At 38.6% G+C, this 17028-nt stretch overlaps 1 protein-coding gene across 5 annotated transcripts in view; it reads left to right on the forward strand.

The window, feature by feature from the left end:
* Positions 1 to 443: 443 nt before the first annotated feature.
* The window catches only part of TNKS2 (tankyrase 2), a 33748-nt gene continuing 17163 nt past the window's right edge, over positions 444 to 17028 (forward strand). For all 5 annotated transcript variants that reach the window (XR_005627425.1, XR_005627427.1, XR_005627424.1 and 2 more), the window contains exons 1-17: positions 444 to 596; positions 4334 to 4558; positions 5500 to 5595; positions 6240 to 6276; positions 6584 to 6659; positions 7939 to 8033; positions 8563 to 8629; positions 10303 to 10489; positions 11384 to 11505; positions 12015 to 12106; positions 12191 to 12269; positions 13202 to 13373; positions 14001 to 14080; positions 15046 to 15191; positions 15672 to 15837; positions 16122 to 16341; positions 16739 to 16848. Coding sequence is in view for 1 of the 5 variants with exons in the window: in XM_039708938.1 (XP_039564872.1) it covers positions 575 to 596; positions 4334 to 4558; positions 5500 to 5595; positions 6240 to 6276; positions 6584 to 6659; positions 7939 to 8033; positions 8563 to 8629; positions 10303 to 10489; positions 11384 to 11505; positions 12015 to 12106; positions 12191 to 12269; positions 13202 to 13373; positions 14001 to 14080; positions 15046 to 15191; positions 15672 to 15837; positions 16122 to 16341; positions 16739 to 16848 (1992 nt within the window). In the remaining 4 variants the exon portion in view is untranslated. The remainder of the gene's footprint in view (positions 597 to 4333; positions 4559 to 5499; positions 5596 to 6239; positions 6277 to 6583; positions 6660 to 7938; positions 8034 to 8562; positions 8630 to 10302; positions 10490 to 11383; positions 11506 to 12014; positions 12107 to 12190; positions 12270 to 13201; positions 13374 to 14000; positions 14081 to 15045; positions 15192 to 15671; positions 15838 to 16121; positions 16342 to 16738; positions 16849 to 17028) is intronic.

The raw sequence follows: 17028 nt of genomic DNA on the forward strand, positions 1-17028 counted from the left end.
AGCCGGCCCGGGAGCTGTTCGAGGCCTGCAGGAACGGGGACGTGGAGCGGGTCAAGCGGCTGGTGCGGCCCGAGAACGTGAACAGCCGGGACACGGCGGGCAGGAAGTCCAGCCCGCTGCACTTCGCCGCAGGTACCGGGGCAGGGGTAGCCGGGCGGCAGCGCCGCCTCCCCGGGGCGCCGGGCCGGGCCGGGCCGCGGGGCAGCGCCGGNCCGGGCGCAGCGCCGGGGTCCGAGCGCTCCGCCGGCCCCTGAGCATCGCCCGCGGGCCGGGCCCGGCACCGAGCCGGCGGCACCCGCACGGAGGGGTCACCGAGCGGCACAGCTGCGTCTGCTCGCCTGTTTCCTTCTTCCTTTTTTTTTCCTTTTTTTTTTTTTTAAATAAACCTCATCTGGCTTTGAGGACACATCTGGAGTGGGGTTTGTGCTGTTCGTGTTGTGACACGTGAGCTCTGACAGGGACGCGTCCCACGTTCATGGATTTCAGCGGGCCTGGGCAGTTTTAGAATTGAACGCGTGAAGGTGTTTGTGAGATAACGCCGTTTCTGAGCTTTTTGAGTTCTTATCTTTGACAAATGGACTTTGTTAATTCAGGACGTAAGTAAGCACAACTGACGTCACAGTACAACTGCTTTCACTGGTAATTGGCCAGAAGATTGTATCCCACCTTTTCAGACAAAGACCTGACTGTGACTGTTGTTTTCATGTTGGTTGTTTTGGTTTAATTACAGCCTTAGATCTTGGACTCCAAGGCTGACAGGCTGCAGAAAACAGTAGCTTCTTTCCAGCTAATCAGTATGGATAGTAACAAAGATGCTTATTTCTTTATTAGATTGTCTTGGTAAAGGTTTCTGCTTCAGGTGTCCTTTCCTCATGTTAAGAGAACTTGACTCAGACTTAGGTCTAAGTTCTTGAATACCTCCTCAGGACAGCAGTATTTAATAAAATCAAGAAGCTTAATCAGCAAGAGAGCTACGGAGACAACTTTCCTGTCAGGGGAAAACAATTTTTGTAGCTATTTTTTTATATGCAGCAATCCTGCCTGTCCACTTATAAACTCTGAACTTCTAAACAACTGTATGTTTTAGAGCATTTTGGAGAAGTGAGGGGTAGTTTTTATTTATTTGCTTTTGGTTATTGTAGGGCTTTTTTGCCTAAGATGTTTCTCATTCACTATAATGATCTGGTTTATCTCTCTGAACAGGGATGATCTGTCTTGGCTTTAAATAACTCCTGATCTCTAGAAAGATTTTTCTTTAAAAAATGCATAGCCATAAGTTCATGTAGTTGTTAAATTTCTACGGTTAAACAGGTTGGTGTGTAAATGGGAGACGCTGTTGTCATCTTGAGTCTTCTTCCCACCTGGCACAGAGAAGTTATTTGCTCCTATCAGTGGCTGTAGGAGATTCTGAGAGTTTCTGGTAACGTGGGACAGAAAACACTTGTGTGATTGCTCCATGCAACTCTCTTTACTCCCTCAGGTTGAACTCTGCTGTTGTCAGCCCACCTGCAATAGGCTCTGTGTGAAAGGTGGACAAAAGTAGCTCTTGGATTTGGGCCTGACTGGCTTTGGTTTTGCCTTTCCCCTGTTATTCACAGTTGGAATAATACTCGCTTCTTTTGTCTCTGCCTCTGAAGGAGTCACATTCCAGGAAGTAAAAGCAAAAATCTGTTGTATTCCGGCTTTGTTTATGGGTGTTCTTAGAAAATACATTACAAAACTTCTCTGACTAGTTTCATTCAGTTTCAAGACTTCTTTTAGGGAGGAGTTGGAGCTGAAATACACCACGTCACCATGTTTTGTATTGCCCTTTCTTCCTTTTTTAGTGGCATTCTGGGTCTGAACTTGGGTTCTGTTTTTTATGTCTTTTCCCAGATCTTACTTAACAATTTTTTTAATAATAAACCCTATTCCTCTTTTTCCATATGTCAGTTTGTAAAGGTGGATTTTGAAGTAAAATATGTAAAAAAAAAGCTTCAAGCTTACCCTAGAAATGTCATTACAGAAGTAATACATATTGGAGTTTTGCTGGAGGTTGCTCTTTGGATTTTGTAGTGCACAACTGTGTGTGTGATAGTTAAGTTATCCTGAAGTTTTAGTCAAGAGCTCATCATCGTTCACAATGAAAGAGGCTCCATCCTCTCCCATCATAAACTGCATACACTTCCTCAAGTCAGTCTTTTTCAGTGTGTGTCAAAGTTCAAACTATCCCAAGGTTTTAAGGACTTGGCAGGTACCAAAATGCCCTTCCTGCAATCTCAATTTCATTAAAAATATGAACACCCAGCGTAGGGGAGAAGAATTTGAGTTCTTTTTGTTAGCTTTTTATCCCATCAGAAGTAGCTGAATGTCAATTATGACCCACAGTGATTGTAAATAAATATGTTTTCTAAATTATACACAGTTGTACATTTCTGCTATGATTAATAATTGTGAATTGTCAGCTAAAAATTGTGAGTTTCCAGGAAAGAAGTGCAGTGAGCTGCTCAGCTGTCACAGATGGTAGAAGAGTATCAGCTCAGGGTCCTGAGTAGCCAGCCTTTCTTTGTGGCAATAAAAAACAAAGAGTTCATGATGATAAGACCATTACCTTGCACATTTGAAAGGTGTGATCCCATTTAGGTGGTCTCTTGATAAAAGCCCAAGAGCTAAAGAAAACACTTCATCTTAAAAATTACAATGTTGGGGTTTTTTAAAGTGTTGAAATAGTTTTTACTGGAGCCAACTAATGGTAAAGAGGAACTTAGAGTAGGCAGTGACTGCCCTCCCGTGATAGCAAAGGCTGCCCCTGCTTTCCACTCAGGAAAAACAGCAGAGGCAGAGACCATTGTGCAGTTTGGCCACTTCCTCTGTACTCGTGCATCCTTCAGAAAGTAATGGGAAAATAACTCCCCTTCCATATATGGTGCCCTGTTGTACAGATGCTTCCCCAAGGAAGTAAGGAATCCCTGCTGTGCACTCAGTGCTGGAGAGAAGTTACAAAAATTGGTGTGATACAAAAGAGTTCATTTCATCCACTTTAAATTAGCTACAGGGGTGTTGCTGTACTGAAGGTACTGTACAGATGCAGGCTTTGCTGAGAGAGAAACTGTGGATTGCTCATGAATTGTATCTGATTGAACCTCTATATTAAATAGAGGGATCTGAGGGAATTCTCTATGCCTATAATGTTTACTAGAGCTGATTTTCAATTATGATGTTGATTCCTGATGAGGAATTTTACCTGTAAAAAAGAGGCTTTACATCAATACTTTGAGGGGTAGGAATGCCTTCTGTACGAAAATGAGTGGTTTAGCTACCAGTTATGTAACAAAGAATTTGATCAGAGTCTTTTGTAACATAATTGCAGCAGTCCTGGAGAACATTTTTTGGTACTCAGAAGAAAATACCAAGCAGTCTGTCATCAAATAACAGTTTTGATTATGTGTTTGTGGGACTCCAGCACATGTGAATGTCTTCTTTGAGTACTTTCTCAAAATAATTTAGTGTGTTTTGAGTATGTATTCAAACTATGAACAGAATTTTTGAAAGCTTGAAGAAAGTATCAAAACACATTTAAGAAAAATAACAGCATTTATAAAACTTAGAATAACTGAACATATTTAATAATGAGAAACATTATGCATATAATGTAATATAGACAATAAGGCTGCATGGGGTTACCTGTTAATATTTTTTTTTGGCAGCAGAAATATGCTTGCATGTGCAGTGAATATGAGTTACTGTGCCTGTGCAGATAAATTGCTTTTGCATGGACCATGTGTCTGATCCAGTTCTTATCTGAAGTATGCTGAGCTTCTTTCTCTGTTATGACAGGCAAGGTGGGTAAGTGGCATGGTGAGACTCAAAAGTGAATTTGCTGTAGGGTCTGTGGTTCTATCATAGGCAAGGTGCTAGTAAGCTAAGATTTGTATCAGTAGTGTTTCATGGAACCTTTGAGGTGGCCTTTGGAACATAACCAGATGGGTATAATGATTACAGGCAGAAATCCTAAAGCATTCTGGCCTCATGGAGATAGTAAAGCAAATATAAATACAGTCTGATGTCCTAGTTCATTTGCCATTATATAAGTATGCAAGATACAGCTGAAATTTGAGGAAACCCTATCAAGATATTGTTTCTGTAATCTTTAATATTACTTTTCTACTGAATTTAATCAAATTTTTAAGAGTTTCATAAACATCCTTAGTATGTAAATACTTCTTTAGTAAACCATGCCACTTGTGATTGTCTTTAGGAGTGATTACTGTTGTTGAAGTTTGTTGGTTGCACATCTGGGGCAGGAATTTCTCTTCCCCCAACCTGAAGCCTTTTCTCCCTTTTCCTCCTCCAGGTTTTGGTCGGAAGGATGTAGTTGAATATTTACTTCAAAGTGGTGCCAATGTCCACGCTCGAGATGATGGAGGCCTTATTCCTCTTCACAACGCCTGCTCTTTTGGCCATGCTGAAGTTGTCAATCTGCTCTTGCGGCACGGTGCAGATCCTAATGCTCGAGATAATTGGAATTACACTCCCCTTCATGAAGCTGCCATTAAGGGGAAGACAGATGTCTGCATTGGTAATTTTCTCCCACTCTTCCTGTGACTGACTCACTTGTTTTCACTGTGAAAAATTAAGAACCCTTTTAAGACCATTTTCACTCTATGGAGCTATGGCTGATACAAGGGTTAAAAGTAAACATCTTTTATAAACTTCAGTTCATATGTCACTGTTACAAGATACAGGTTTTTGGATCTTTTTTTATAATTGTCTACCTATAAAGGTCCATCATGGGGAAGGTGCTTTAAAGCGACATGGTGGAGCTAAATTCTCTTCTATTTCAGCTTGGACTCTTATGCTGCCTTCTCCTTCTGATTACAGTGCAGTGGGAAGACCAAAAGTGATCTTAATAATGGATTCATTCTATCTTACGTGTAGCAGCTGGGTTAAATTAGTTAAGGATGGGAAAACTTCAATTATATTTACTACCTGTTTTAACTACACAGTTCTTAAGAGGAGCTCTTTAAGGAAGAGGTAGAAAGTTAGACACGTAGTCCAGGAAACATTTTTGATTGTGTAGTTTGCTGCCATTTACTTTAAGAGAGCTGTAAAGCTCTAGAGAGCTGTACAGATAACATTGCCTGTTTGGCTGAGTGCAGCATGCACAGCCTGCCACTGCTGTCTGCAGGTTAGGAGAGCACAGGATTTGGGACAGCATGCTCTGGGGCTGATGGAAAGTAGCTGCTGAGTTTTTGTGGTGGGTCAGTCATAAGCTTTCAGCTAAGATTGGCTCTTGTCAGTCTGTGGTTGTTCTCTTTCTGATCTGCTTTTTTCTCTTAAAATGTGTCTAGATATGTTTCATCAGATACACTGGTCACCTGTGACATTGCTGACATTAAAAATCTGGAAAAGGAAGTTGGAATGTTTCTTTTTTTTGTTTGCAGATTACAGTAATGATATGTCTCATAAACCTTGTCTTATAGAATTGTTTTCTCATGGAAAACTTTGGCATTTTTGTAGTACTGTTGCAGCACGGTGCCGAACCAACCATTCGGAACACAGATGGAAGAACAGCTTTGGATTTAGCAGACCCGTCTGCAAAAGCAGTGCTGACTGGTAAGTGATAATCTTTAGATTTCTTTATGACTAGTAACAGTTGAACTGATGTGACACAGTAGTTTGGAGGTTGTCTTTTTGATACTACTTTAACTTATGTCTGGTTTATAATTCTAAATAGAATTCCCATGTGGCTTTAATCGTCTCAGTCATGGCATGTGTTCTGGATAGTTTATCATACTAGTTCAATAGTGAACTGTCAAATTTTTAGAGCCATAGAATGGCTTAGGTTGGAAGGGACCTAAAGATCACATCATTCCAACCCCCTGTCATGGGCAGGAACATTGACTGGACCAGGTTGCCCAGACCCCATCCAACATGGCCTTAAACACATCCAGGGGCAGGGAATCCACAATTTCTCTGGGCAGCCTGTTCCAGTGCCTCACTGCCCTCTGAGTAAAGAATTTCCTCTTAACATCTAATCTAAATCTCTCCTCTTCTAGTTTGAGCACATTTCCCTTTGTCCTCTCAATACTTGCCTGTGTAACATCTCACCCTCTTTTATAAAAGCTCCCTTTAACAACTGAAAAGAGTAAGTACTTCTAGCACTTATGTTCTCCATAATTTTAGCAGAGGAGGATAAGTTGTGAACTTCACATACACATACTTATTTGACAGCTAAAGAAAACCCTTTTGTCTTCTAGGTGAATACAAGAAAGATGAACTCTTAGAAAGTGCCAGGTATGTATGTTTGGAAAATTACTGGAATTGATTATATTTGCAGAATTTTGTATAATTAATATATAGATATGTAGTCTGTGGACTTTGCATTCCCTCTAGATGCTAAGCTTTGCCTGTTTTCTGTGAATGAAGCTACAAAACTAGTTGCATAAATGCATTTTTGTTTTCTCTTTAATGCTGACAATACAGAGGAAAACGTGTTGCTTCAGATCTGTTGAACATTATACAGTGAAAAATATAAAACCAGAATAAACCACTAAAAATTTGGAAAAGAATATTTCTGCTCATTTCACATCTTGTTTTTCAGGAGTGGAAATGAGGAAAAGATGATGTCTCTTCTTACACCATTAAATGTCAACTGTCATGCAAGTGATGGCAGAAAGGTATTTTTGTTTAAAACTTGATTTAATAGTAGTTCTCTCTTACATGATCCAGTTATTGTTTGACCAGATTTTAAAAATGTTAAACATAAAGTCTATTTTCTTCCCTGTATATGGGAAAAATAAGATTCCCCCTCGAGCAGCCAGCTGAGCGTTTTTTGTTTGTTTTTTAATCTTAAAAGTACTATGCAAGTAATTCTATATAGGAGCAATAAACAAACACCTTCTCAGTTGAAGCTTCTGCTTGACCTTCGTATCTTCAGTGATAAAGAAGCAAGGACTTTTCACAGATTTTTGTCCCTATCAGGAGAAACACACAGACACTTAATTTGACATGCACCCTTAGGCAAGTTACTGCTCATGATTCAGGAGCAAGCTGCTCACTGATGTAAGTAATGGTAAAAAATACATTAAAATGTTCAGAATCTCCATTCTGAAAAATCATGAGTCTTCTGGGTTCAGCCCCTAGCCTACAGAAGGTTCAGGTTATTGAGTATCACTTTTTGGCATCATTGTTCTCATTAAATATTTGTACTCATTCACCCAAGTTTTGATTTAGTTGCTTCCCCTTTGTGGGACTTTGTGGTAAGATACTGGGATCTCCAGACCACTGATGCATCTCTGTTTTCTCATCTGGTTATGAGGCTCATCCTCTAAGAACTGTAAAAATCTGGTTCAGTGGATGGGTTTGAAATGCAGAGGATAAGAGTCCTCCTCACTCATTTGTAGCTCTGCCTTTAGTGCTGCTGATCCTTGAATGCATTTGCTAGAAAAGATCATAGAGCAATTAGTTATCTTGTCTGCTTTCTGAAGGGTGAGAGTTTAGAGGAGATGAGGTTTCCCTCACACTCCATTCACTTACTGCATTCACAAATGTGGATAACAATCCCTCTTGATAATTTTTAAACTTACACTGATTGGCAGAAAGACTTCTTCATAGTTTAACAGTCATTGTTGCTAATGGGCTTCCTACTTCCCCTTTCACAAGGATATAGCTTGTGCTAGCAAAGTATTTATACTATAGTAGGCTAAAAAGCCAAAAATTGGCTTTGTATTAGTGATGGAGTAAATTTGGGATTTGTGTTTATGTTGACTTCAAGAGTAGTTAGTGAACAGTGAACATAGTTATCAAATGTCTGATTCAAGCACTCTGGGATTTTTTTTAAGCTTGTAAGTCCTGAAGGACTTCAGCATTTAGTACTGTTAATAAGTTGTGGAAAAAGAAATAGAAACTCAACCTTGATTTTGTATTACTGATTTATTCTCCATTCTCTTGTTTCAGTCTACTCCATTACATTTAGCAGCTGGGTATAACCGTGTAAAAATAGTCCAGCTCTTACTGCAGCATGGAGCTGATGTACACGCCAAGGATAAAGGGTAGGTTCCTTTTTCCTTTGTTCAGAACAAACAGAATCCATTAAAAATTGAGGTGCAGTAAAGAGCAGTAATACTGTTTTAATCACAAAGAATTTCCAACTTTAGTCTGTTCTGTCACCTTTAACCTTTCTGTTAGGACAAAAATGCAAGTTGATTAGTTTTCACAGGAGAACATATTGCAGCATTATTTTTGTGAAAAAGGATATAATTAGGGTCACTCCTGAACATCCCCTGCAGATAGTTCTTCCTGCTTAGGGTTCCAATTCTGAATGGAACCACCTCATCTACAGTGAGACAATGCAATTCGCTTCTCATCTTCTGATTATTGTAGATGTTTACTGTTCTGATGAATCCTGATGGGATTTTCTGGCATCTTCTTGAGCTTCTTATTTCCCCATACTTTCATCTGAACATTTGTTATATTATGTAAAATATTCAACATGAAGCATAGTACCAGTTGCAGTGTATGCATTTGAAATTAATACATGTGTACCAAAATAATCATCCTACTCCTTTTTCTTCTATGTAGAGATCTGGTGCCACTTCACAATGCCTGTTCCTATGGTCATTATGAAGTAACAGAGCTTCTAGTAAAGGTTGGTCTTTGAAGAGATCAGATTGCATATTATTAAAAAAGAACAGTTTATAATAGACTAAGACAAGTTGCATGGTTTTTTTATTTTGTATGTAGATTTACAAAACTTAATGATAAATTGCTTTTGCTATACATGTTAGTGATCATTAAGCTGGAGCTACAGAATCTTCTGCTTGCGAGGGAGCTTTTTCTTTATAAATGTGCTTTCTGTTTTTAATTCTCTCTGCTCCAAAGTTGATTGTTTTCATACCACCAAGTACTAAGTACTGCTTATCTCAATCTTTCTACACTCACAAAAAAAAAAAGAAGCTCTGAAAAACCCCCTACAAGCTGAGTGATGGTTTGAGTTTGACAGCAGAAGAATATTTTAGAAGACAAAGCAATAAGAGGTGTTTAAAAATAATACCGGTAAAGATAGTAAATGTTTTAAAATTAAAGAGCAGTCAGTCTTTTGAGGAAATGAACTTTACAGCATCAGTTCTGGCCCTGAATTGTGGGCTTTACACCAAAGAAAGAGAAACCTGTCAGTTTTCCTAACAAAGGGGAGCTCTTGGAACTGGAGCAGTGTGTCTGGATTATATTAGTCTTGAAGATAAGTATGATACACATTAAACTAGTGGCTTGAAGATGTGGGCTGCAACATTGTATGTGTACTCCACCAAAGGAGTTTTGAGCTGTGCCTGTTCTCAGCTGCCACAGCAAATCAAGTTTGTTATAACAACTGAGAGTGTTCTGTTATCTAACTCCAGACATTTGGCTGCTCAGAGAAAAGCTCTTGTTCTGCTATGTGTGTTTCAGCCCCCCACTAATTCCATGCATCTTTCTACTTGTTTAGCAAAAAATGTTGTAAAAAACTTATTGACATAAGCTTACATTGCAGTAAATATAAATAGTCATAATTTTTTTTTTTACTTAAGGAGCTAGTTGTAAAGTGAATTTTTACACTGGTGGTACTAGACACAACCGCACAAATGAGCTTTTGCCTAAACACTACTGCGTGTCTTAACAATTTAGCTGGAGTTGTATTCTGCTTTGGATTTGAGCTCTAGAGAATTCTGAATTATTTTGCAAAGCTGTACAGCTTTAAGAGGAGCAATGGTAAAGAGCATATACTTGCTTACAGACTGAACTTGAAGTGCAATCAAAATGTTTCTGGAGAAGAATTACACATGCATTACTCATTCAGGAGTGTTACTTGTAGGGTCTTGTACCTAAATGTTTTGAATTAAAACTGAGTGCCCATCTCAGTTGAGATACTGTGGCACTCACATCTTGGGGGTTATTCACAGAACATGTATTTATCTTAGCGCAGCTGGTCACTCCAGACATTTTCTAGAGCTGAAAAGAACCAGAGCTTGTTCACAGGTGATTTGGAGAATGTGAATATTTCTCTTTCTCTGATTTGACCTGTAGCAGAGCTCCTTTCCTTTCTGAAAAAGCCTGAAAAGACTAGCTAGTCTTTGGCTTCTTTGAATATACCTGTGGGACACCAGGTGATTAAAAACCACAATGTGCTGAAATGTTGTGTTAGATTGAAAATTAGTGTCTTGGTAACAGTTTGCATATAAGCATTGATTTTTATTTTAACAGTCTACTGTTTTAAAACTAAAAACATAATCTTTTTCTGACATCCTGGTTTTGATTGCATCTTTTTTTACCCCTTTCCATTTCAAGCATGGAGCATGTGTGAATGCAATGGATCTGTGGCAATTCACCCCTCTGCATGAAGCAGCTTCTAAGAACAGGGTGGAAGTATGTTCTCTTTTGTTAAGTTATGGTGCTGACCCAACACTGTTGAACTGTCACAACAAAAGCACCATTGATTTGGCTCCAACACCCCAATTAAAAGAACGATTAGCATGTGAGTATCAAGTGGGATCAGTTCTGTAGTTACAGCTTGTAATGTGTAATTAGATTCCCTAGACAGTGACCTGCCAGAAAGCAGATTTGGAAAATGCTTACACTTTAACAGTAATTGTGCAGTGTTACACAGTATATTTCACTGTTTATAATTTGAAACTGCTATATTTTCCAAATGAAAGCGTTTAAAATAATTTTACTGTCAGTTTTGTAGTAGAGTGGTTGTGATGGACTTTGTAGCTTTTCCCCTATTAAATGCTTTCCTTCATGACCATGTAGTTTGCTTCCTGTCATTGCATCAAGACTGTTGAAATATTAATTTTAATTCTACAGTTTTTTCTTTGAAGAAAAGAGTAACTGTTTGGAATGCTGAATACATTAGAGTATGCCACAATCACTGAAAGTTCAAAAAAACTGATGAAGGACATTGATTTTTGTCCAGCGAATTTAAAGAGTGAAAAGAGTGACCTCAGATTCTGTCCTTGAGTGGGGAATCAATATTATGAAATTTGTCAGTAAATACTACACCAGGCTTCATGAAAGCATCTAGAAATGGTTTTCCAAAAATAGGTCAGAAGTAGAGATTTTTATATGCCTGAGTTAGTACCTATGTGAACAGTACAACCTACAGAATGGTGAGTGGAATAGATCTTGTGCAGCCAGTTTGGATGTGTCTGGCTTTGGTTTAGAAACAAAGCAAAATTTGTGTGGTGTTTTGACTTAACTAACAAGTTCTGTCAATTGATGTAATAGCTTGAGTCAGACTTGGAAATGTATGCTCCATGGTCTGCTGAATACAATGAATTTCTTCTTTTTAACTGAAAGAAGCAATTCTCTTGATCCTTCTTGAGCCAAGAAGTGTAACCCTCTGCTATATATTTCTTTGTTTTTTAAGATGAATTCAAAGGTCACTCACTGCTGCAGGCTGCAAGAGAATCGGATGTAGCTCGTATAAAGAAACATCTTTCTTTGGAAACAGTGAACTTCAAGCATCCTCAGACACATGAGACAGCATTGGTAATATCTCAGGATTTATTAATGGTTTTTTATATATTTTGGCTAACTTAAGGAGACTAGATAATAGTTTAGCAATAAATATTGCAGTGTCAAGTGCTGTAATTCAGACCAACCTGGAATACCCAGTGTCTAGCTAAGCAAATAACATTGATTGATATTTTGTTCTTAAAGTTAACATTAAGACTAACATTAATTATTTAGGCCTGTTTAGATTGTCTAAATGACTGGGTTTTTTAGAATAGTCTCATTTTAAACAACAACAGGCTATGTGTGTTAGTTTTGTTTTGGTGGTTTTCAGCAGTTACTAGAAAGGGGAGTTGAAAATATCAGAGTTGAAAATATAAAAAGCCCGTGTGGAATCTTCCAAATTAATAAGCCTCTACACGTTTGGGGTTTTTTTTTCTGTTGTCTTTGTACGCCACCAGCTCTTAACTGCCAGTTGATCAGCAGGAAGTAAAACCTGGATATTGCTAGCTGGTTGTTAATTATAAACTTTTTAATGTTTACAGCACTGTGCTGCTGCATCTCCATATCCTAAGAGGAAACAAGTATGTGAATTGCTACTGAGGAAAGGAGCCAATATCAATGAAAAAACAAAAGAGTGAGTGGTTAGAAATGAATGCTCTTATGTTTGTTTAGAAAGTTTTGCAAAATACGTTTTGAATTATTCTTTTTTTTTTTTAAGCTTCTTGACTCCTCTGCATGTGGCATCAGAAAAAGCTCATAACGATGTTGTTGAAGTAGTTGTGAAACATGAAGCTAAGGTATGAGTATCATACTTTTGTTGACATTCATGTACTGTACAGATTTTCACACTGCAAGAGTGGAAGTTTTTGTAAAAAAATTCATTTTGGAAGGTTTCTAGATTTGTAGACTTAAGCTACAGACCATCAATCCATCAGTACAGCCCTCTACATTACAGAATCATTGTTGGTTTGTTTTTAAGAAGTGCAGACATGGTTCTCTCTGGGAGTGGAAAACTTTTCAAAGTGTCTTACTCAGTGCTTCGTTGCCCAGCAGGAATAATGGAATACATAAGGAAAAAAAGTGGGGGGTGTATATGAACAGCAAGAAGCTAAACTGAACTGTGTGACAGATAGACTTTACATGATGTTGTATGCAGTAAAAAGTAAAACTAAGGCAAAATGTTAATTCATAACACAATGTTTAGTTCAAACTTGCACAAAAAGAAAATGTGGAGAGACCCTGTAGTGCTTGAACCCTCCAAGACTGACAGTTGAATCTCTCTCCTAGAAATTTGATTACAGCCTTACTGCTAAGTTTCCAAAACCAGAGGAAGAGTAGGGAATGAAAGTAAGGTTTGGGTGCAGAGTTTTAAATTGTTGAATCCACTGTGGCTGAGCCAACAGATAGGAAGTCCTCGGTCTGAGAAAGCACAATAAGCTAATGCAAGGTAGAAGCTGTTCCACCTGTTAGCACTGAAGATCTGTACTGTGAGGAGCAAAATAGTGAATTACTCCTGTTTGTGGTAAAAATGCACTGGATTATTCCAATGCTTCTTAAAAGGGTCTACTTTATGAACTGTTTTTGTTTGAAATGTCATCACCTTTGGAAATAGAGTAAATATCTTCTTTTTATTAGAGTAAGGATACTACTTGTGAAATGTTCCCAGTCAGCAATGAAAACATCTTAATATTAACTTGATGGTGGTATTTCTTGTCTGTGTTATTTTTAGGTTAATGCATTAGATAATCTTGGCCAGACCTCTCTTCATAGAGCAGCACATTGTGGTCATCTTCAGACATGCAGGTTGCTGCTGAGTTCTGGATGTGATCCTTCCATCGTGTCTCTGCAGGGCTTTACAGCCTTACAAATGGGGACTGAAAGTGTGCAACAGCTGCTACAAGGTATGCTGAGTTACTCAACATCCACTGTGGTGCTTCATTTTACTTGCTGTTCCAAGTGCTGCCAAATAATAGTGGAGACTAGTCAGCAAAAAAAAAAGTGTGAAATACAGTACTAGGTGATGTTTTACTCTTTACTTAACAATATCATTTACTCTCTGGATAATCAGATTTGAAGATTTTGGTGTATGCTCACCTGGAATAATTTTATGAAAATCCTGACATAGGGTGGGGGGAATCTTGAAAGTAGAAAATGAGTTCTAAAACAAAAAATGCTTGATTTGCATTTGTGAGTGGAGGCAACCGTGTAGGTGAATTTTTCAAGAGTAAGGTTTGGACATTATAATACATACATAAACTTGATCTGGTCTAATTGTGAAATTGAAATAAGAATGCTGTGTTGGTTCCACAATATTCCAAAACATACTGGAAGCACATTGCTGAAGTCAACTTCCCAAACACCATTAGCTCTAGCAGCTATAGTTGTAGATAGTAAACAGAGACAAAACTTGTTGGTAATTGGTGAACTTTTTCTATTCTTTCCCTTTAAAAATCTTGAGTTATTTCCTGCATTAACAAATTTCTTCCACTGCCTACACTTACCTGTCATGCATTTCATTCATTTTGCAGAAGGTATCCCATTAGGTAATTCTGATGCAGATCGACAGTTGCTGGAGGCTGCCAAGGCTGGAGATGTGGATACTGTAAAAGTAAGCTTAAACCTCTCCTTAAAATAAGAGGGAATTTGTCATGATTTATCCTGAGCCAGCAACCAAGCCCCACACAGATGCTTGGTCAATTTCCCCCCAGCAGCGTTAGGAGAGAATCAGAAGGGTAAAAGCTGGAAAACTCGTGGGCTGAGATAAAGGCAGTTTAATAGAGAAAGCAAAAGCCACACACACAAGCAAAGTAGAGCAAGGAGTTCTTTCACACCATGGGCAGGCAGATGTCCAGCCATCCCCAGGAGTGCAGGGCCCCATCTTGGATAACAGTGACTTGGGAAGACAAACTCCATCCCTACAAGTGTTGCCCCCTTCCTCCTTGTTCCCCCACTTTATGTACTGAGCAGGATGCCATCTGGTCTGGAACAGCCCTTTGGTCAGTTGGGGTCACCTGTCCTGGCTGTGTCTCCCCCCAGCCTCCTCACCAGCGTGGCAGCACAAAAAGGCCTTGGCTCTGTGTGAGCCCTGCTCAGCAATGACAACAACATGTCTGTATTATCAGCCCTGTGTGCAGCACAAATCCAAAACACAGCCCCATACCAGCCACTGTGAAGAAAATTAACTCCACCCCAGCCAAAGTAGCACAGAATTATATGTCAGTGTGTAATTTCTCAAAGCAAGCAATCAAACAATTCTTCACTGCCTGCTTTGGACTTATGATCAGTCCTAAAACCTTTGTATTGCACAATTATTACAGATTGCAGAGTACAGTATTCATCACCTCCAGATGTTTGCCTTATATAAAAAGCATTAATTAAAGTCAGAGGTGTGGATATGGGAGCAGGTGGATTTTTTCCTCAGAACAAAATCTGTAAAAAGTAAAGACTGTAAAAATAATGGTTTTTTATTGAAAATAGTTATGCAAAATTAGATGTGTATAACACTATTCTATGACTAAATTGGAGGTGTCAACAGTATATGTAGTGACATGTTTTGTTTGGGGAAATTCACAGAAGCTGTGTACAGTCCAGAGTGTGAACTGCAGAGATATTGAAGGACGTCAGTCTACACCACTTCATTTTGCAGCTGGATACAACAGAGTATCTGTTGTGGAGTATCTTCTTCAGCATGGAGCTGATGTACATGCAAAAGATAAGGGGTAAATGCTTGAATATATATTTTCTTGGCAATTGAAATTGGTTAAATCTATCAGCTTTTGAATGTTGCTAGCTGATAAGCATCCCATTTTTCTAATACATTTTTTTATTTTCATGGAAACTTCTGTTAGAATGAAGATGCTAAGAATATCCAAAAGCATTCTGCAGTACTTAAGATTAGAGCATCAAAAATTTCTCTGGCCCTGTGCTTTTACTTCTCTTTAGTGCCCCACTGATTAAGTTTTTACTGCAATAAGTACTTTCGTATTAAAGTCTCCTTCTGCAATCCAGCCTTTGAGTGAATTTGTGTCATTTCTGGCTCAATGGTGACACTCCTGCTATATTAGACTGTTGGGGGAGTAGAGAAATATTTTGTCATGGTTTGATATGGTCAAAGATGCATTGTGTTTTAAGTTTCTATCGTTGTTGAAAAAATACCCTGTTTTTAAAGAGAGTTTTTCTCTTCTTTTAATTGTTTCCAGGGGACTTGTCCCTTTGCATAATGCCTGCTCATATGGTCACTATGAAGTTGCAGAGCTGTTGGTTAAACATGGTGCTGTTGTCAATGTAGCTGACTTGTGGAAATTCACTCCCTTGCATGAAGCTGCAGCAAAAGGAAAATACGAGATTTGCAAACTCCTGTTACAGGTATTACATATGCTGGAGGGATGTAAATTTATTTTCTTTCTTAATTACTTACAAAGTCCATTTACGTTTCAAACATTGATTTGTGGTTTCTAAATTATTGTAGTTAAATGTTTGCAGTAAAAGGGATACTGTTAGTACCTGTGTTGTCCTTTTTCACTGTAAATGGAAGGCGCTCTGCAGGATTCCAGTATGTGTCAGAATATTTGCTCATTAAGGCATATGATGCCTAAGATGAGCATGTTTATTCTGCTGACATACTTACCACCTGTTTTTGGTGTGCACAGCATGGAGCTGACCCTACAAAGAAAAACAGGGATGGAAATACTCCTCTAGACCTTGTTAAAGATGGTGATACTGATATTCAAGACCTGCTAAGAGGAGATGCAGCTCTCCTAGATGCTGCAAAGAAAGGTTGTTTGGCCCGAGTGAAAAAGCTCTGTTCACCTGACAATGTCAACTGTCGGGACACACAAGGACGGCATTCAACACCTCTACATTTAGCAGGTCAGTGTTCTAATTAACTAGTCTGATCAGTTACTAATTACTATGGCTGAACTTTCTATGTCTACACAAGTTTATAGTGTAGCCTCAAGCTGGAGGATTCAGTACCTTTTCTTTAAAAAAATTAGGTTCTTATACATACTATTTTTAGGTTGCTTTTCAAACTGTTTAATTGTTTGCCTGCTCTGTCTACCCAAAGAGGATCTTGGATTGTTATTGACACGTTTTAAAACCAAATACTCTTAAGGTAATGCTGTCCTTCATAATAGGTATTGCACTGTCTTCAGTGGGACTGACAATTTCATTTTCTTTCAAGTAATTTAAGTTAAAAATTAACTTCTCCATAGCCTGTTGGGAGTGGTGTTTTAAGTCTGTTCATTCTGTCCTTCTGCAATTCCAGCTGGTTACAATAATTTGGAGGTTGCAGAATACCTGTTGCAGCATGGAGCAGATGTGAATGCACAGGATAAAGGAGGCTTGATTCCTCTGCATAATGCAGCATCTTATGGGGTAAATATCTCAAACTTTCCGAGACTTTATTTATTTTTTTTTAATTTTACATTTCATTGACAGCATTTTGAGCCTCTGTAGAATGCTTTTGCTATTGAGTTATAGTGTAATCTTATTTGTAAGGCACAGAATGAATAATTAGATCACAGGTTATGTTGTAGGTAAAGTCTCTTATGAATT

This window comes from Passer montanus, unplaced genomic scaffold (assembly GCF_014805655.1).
Source record: "Passer montanus isolate IOZ18808 unplaced genomic scaffold, ASM1480565v1 scaffold21, whole genome shotgun sequence".
Classification (NCBI taxonomy): Eukaryota; Metazoa; Chordata; class Aves; order Passeriformes; family Passeridae; genus Passer; species Passer montanus.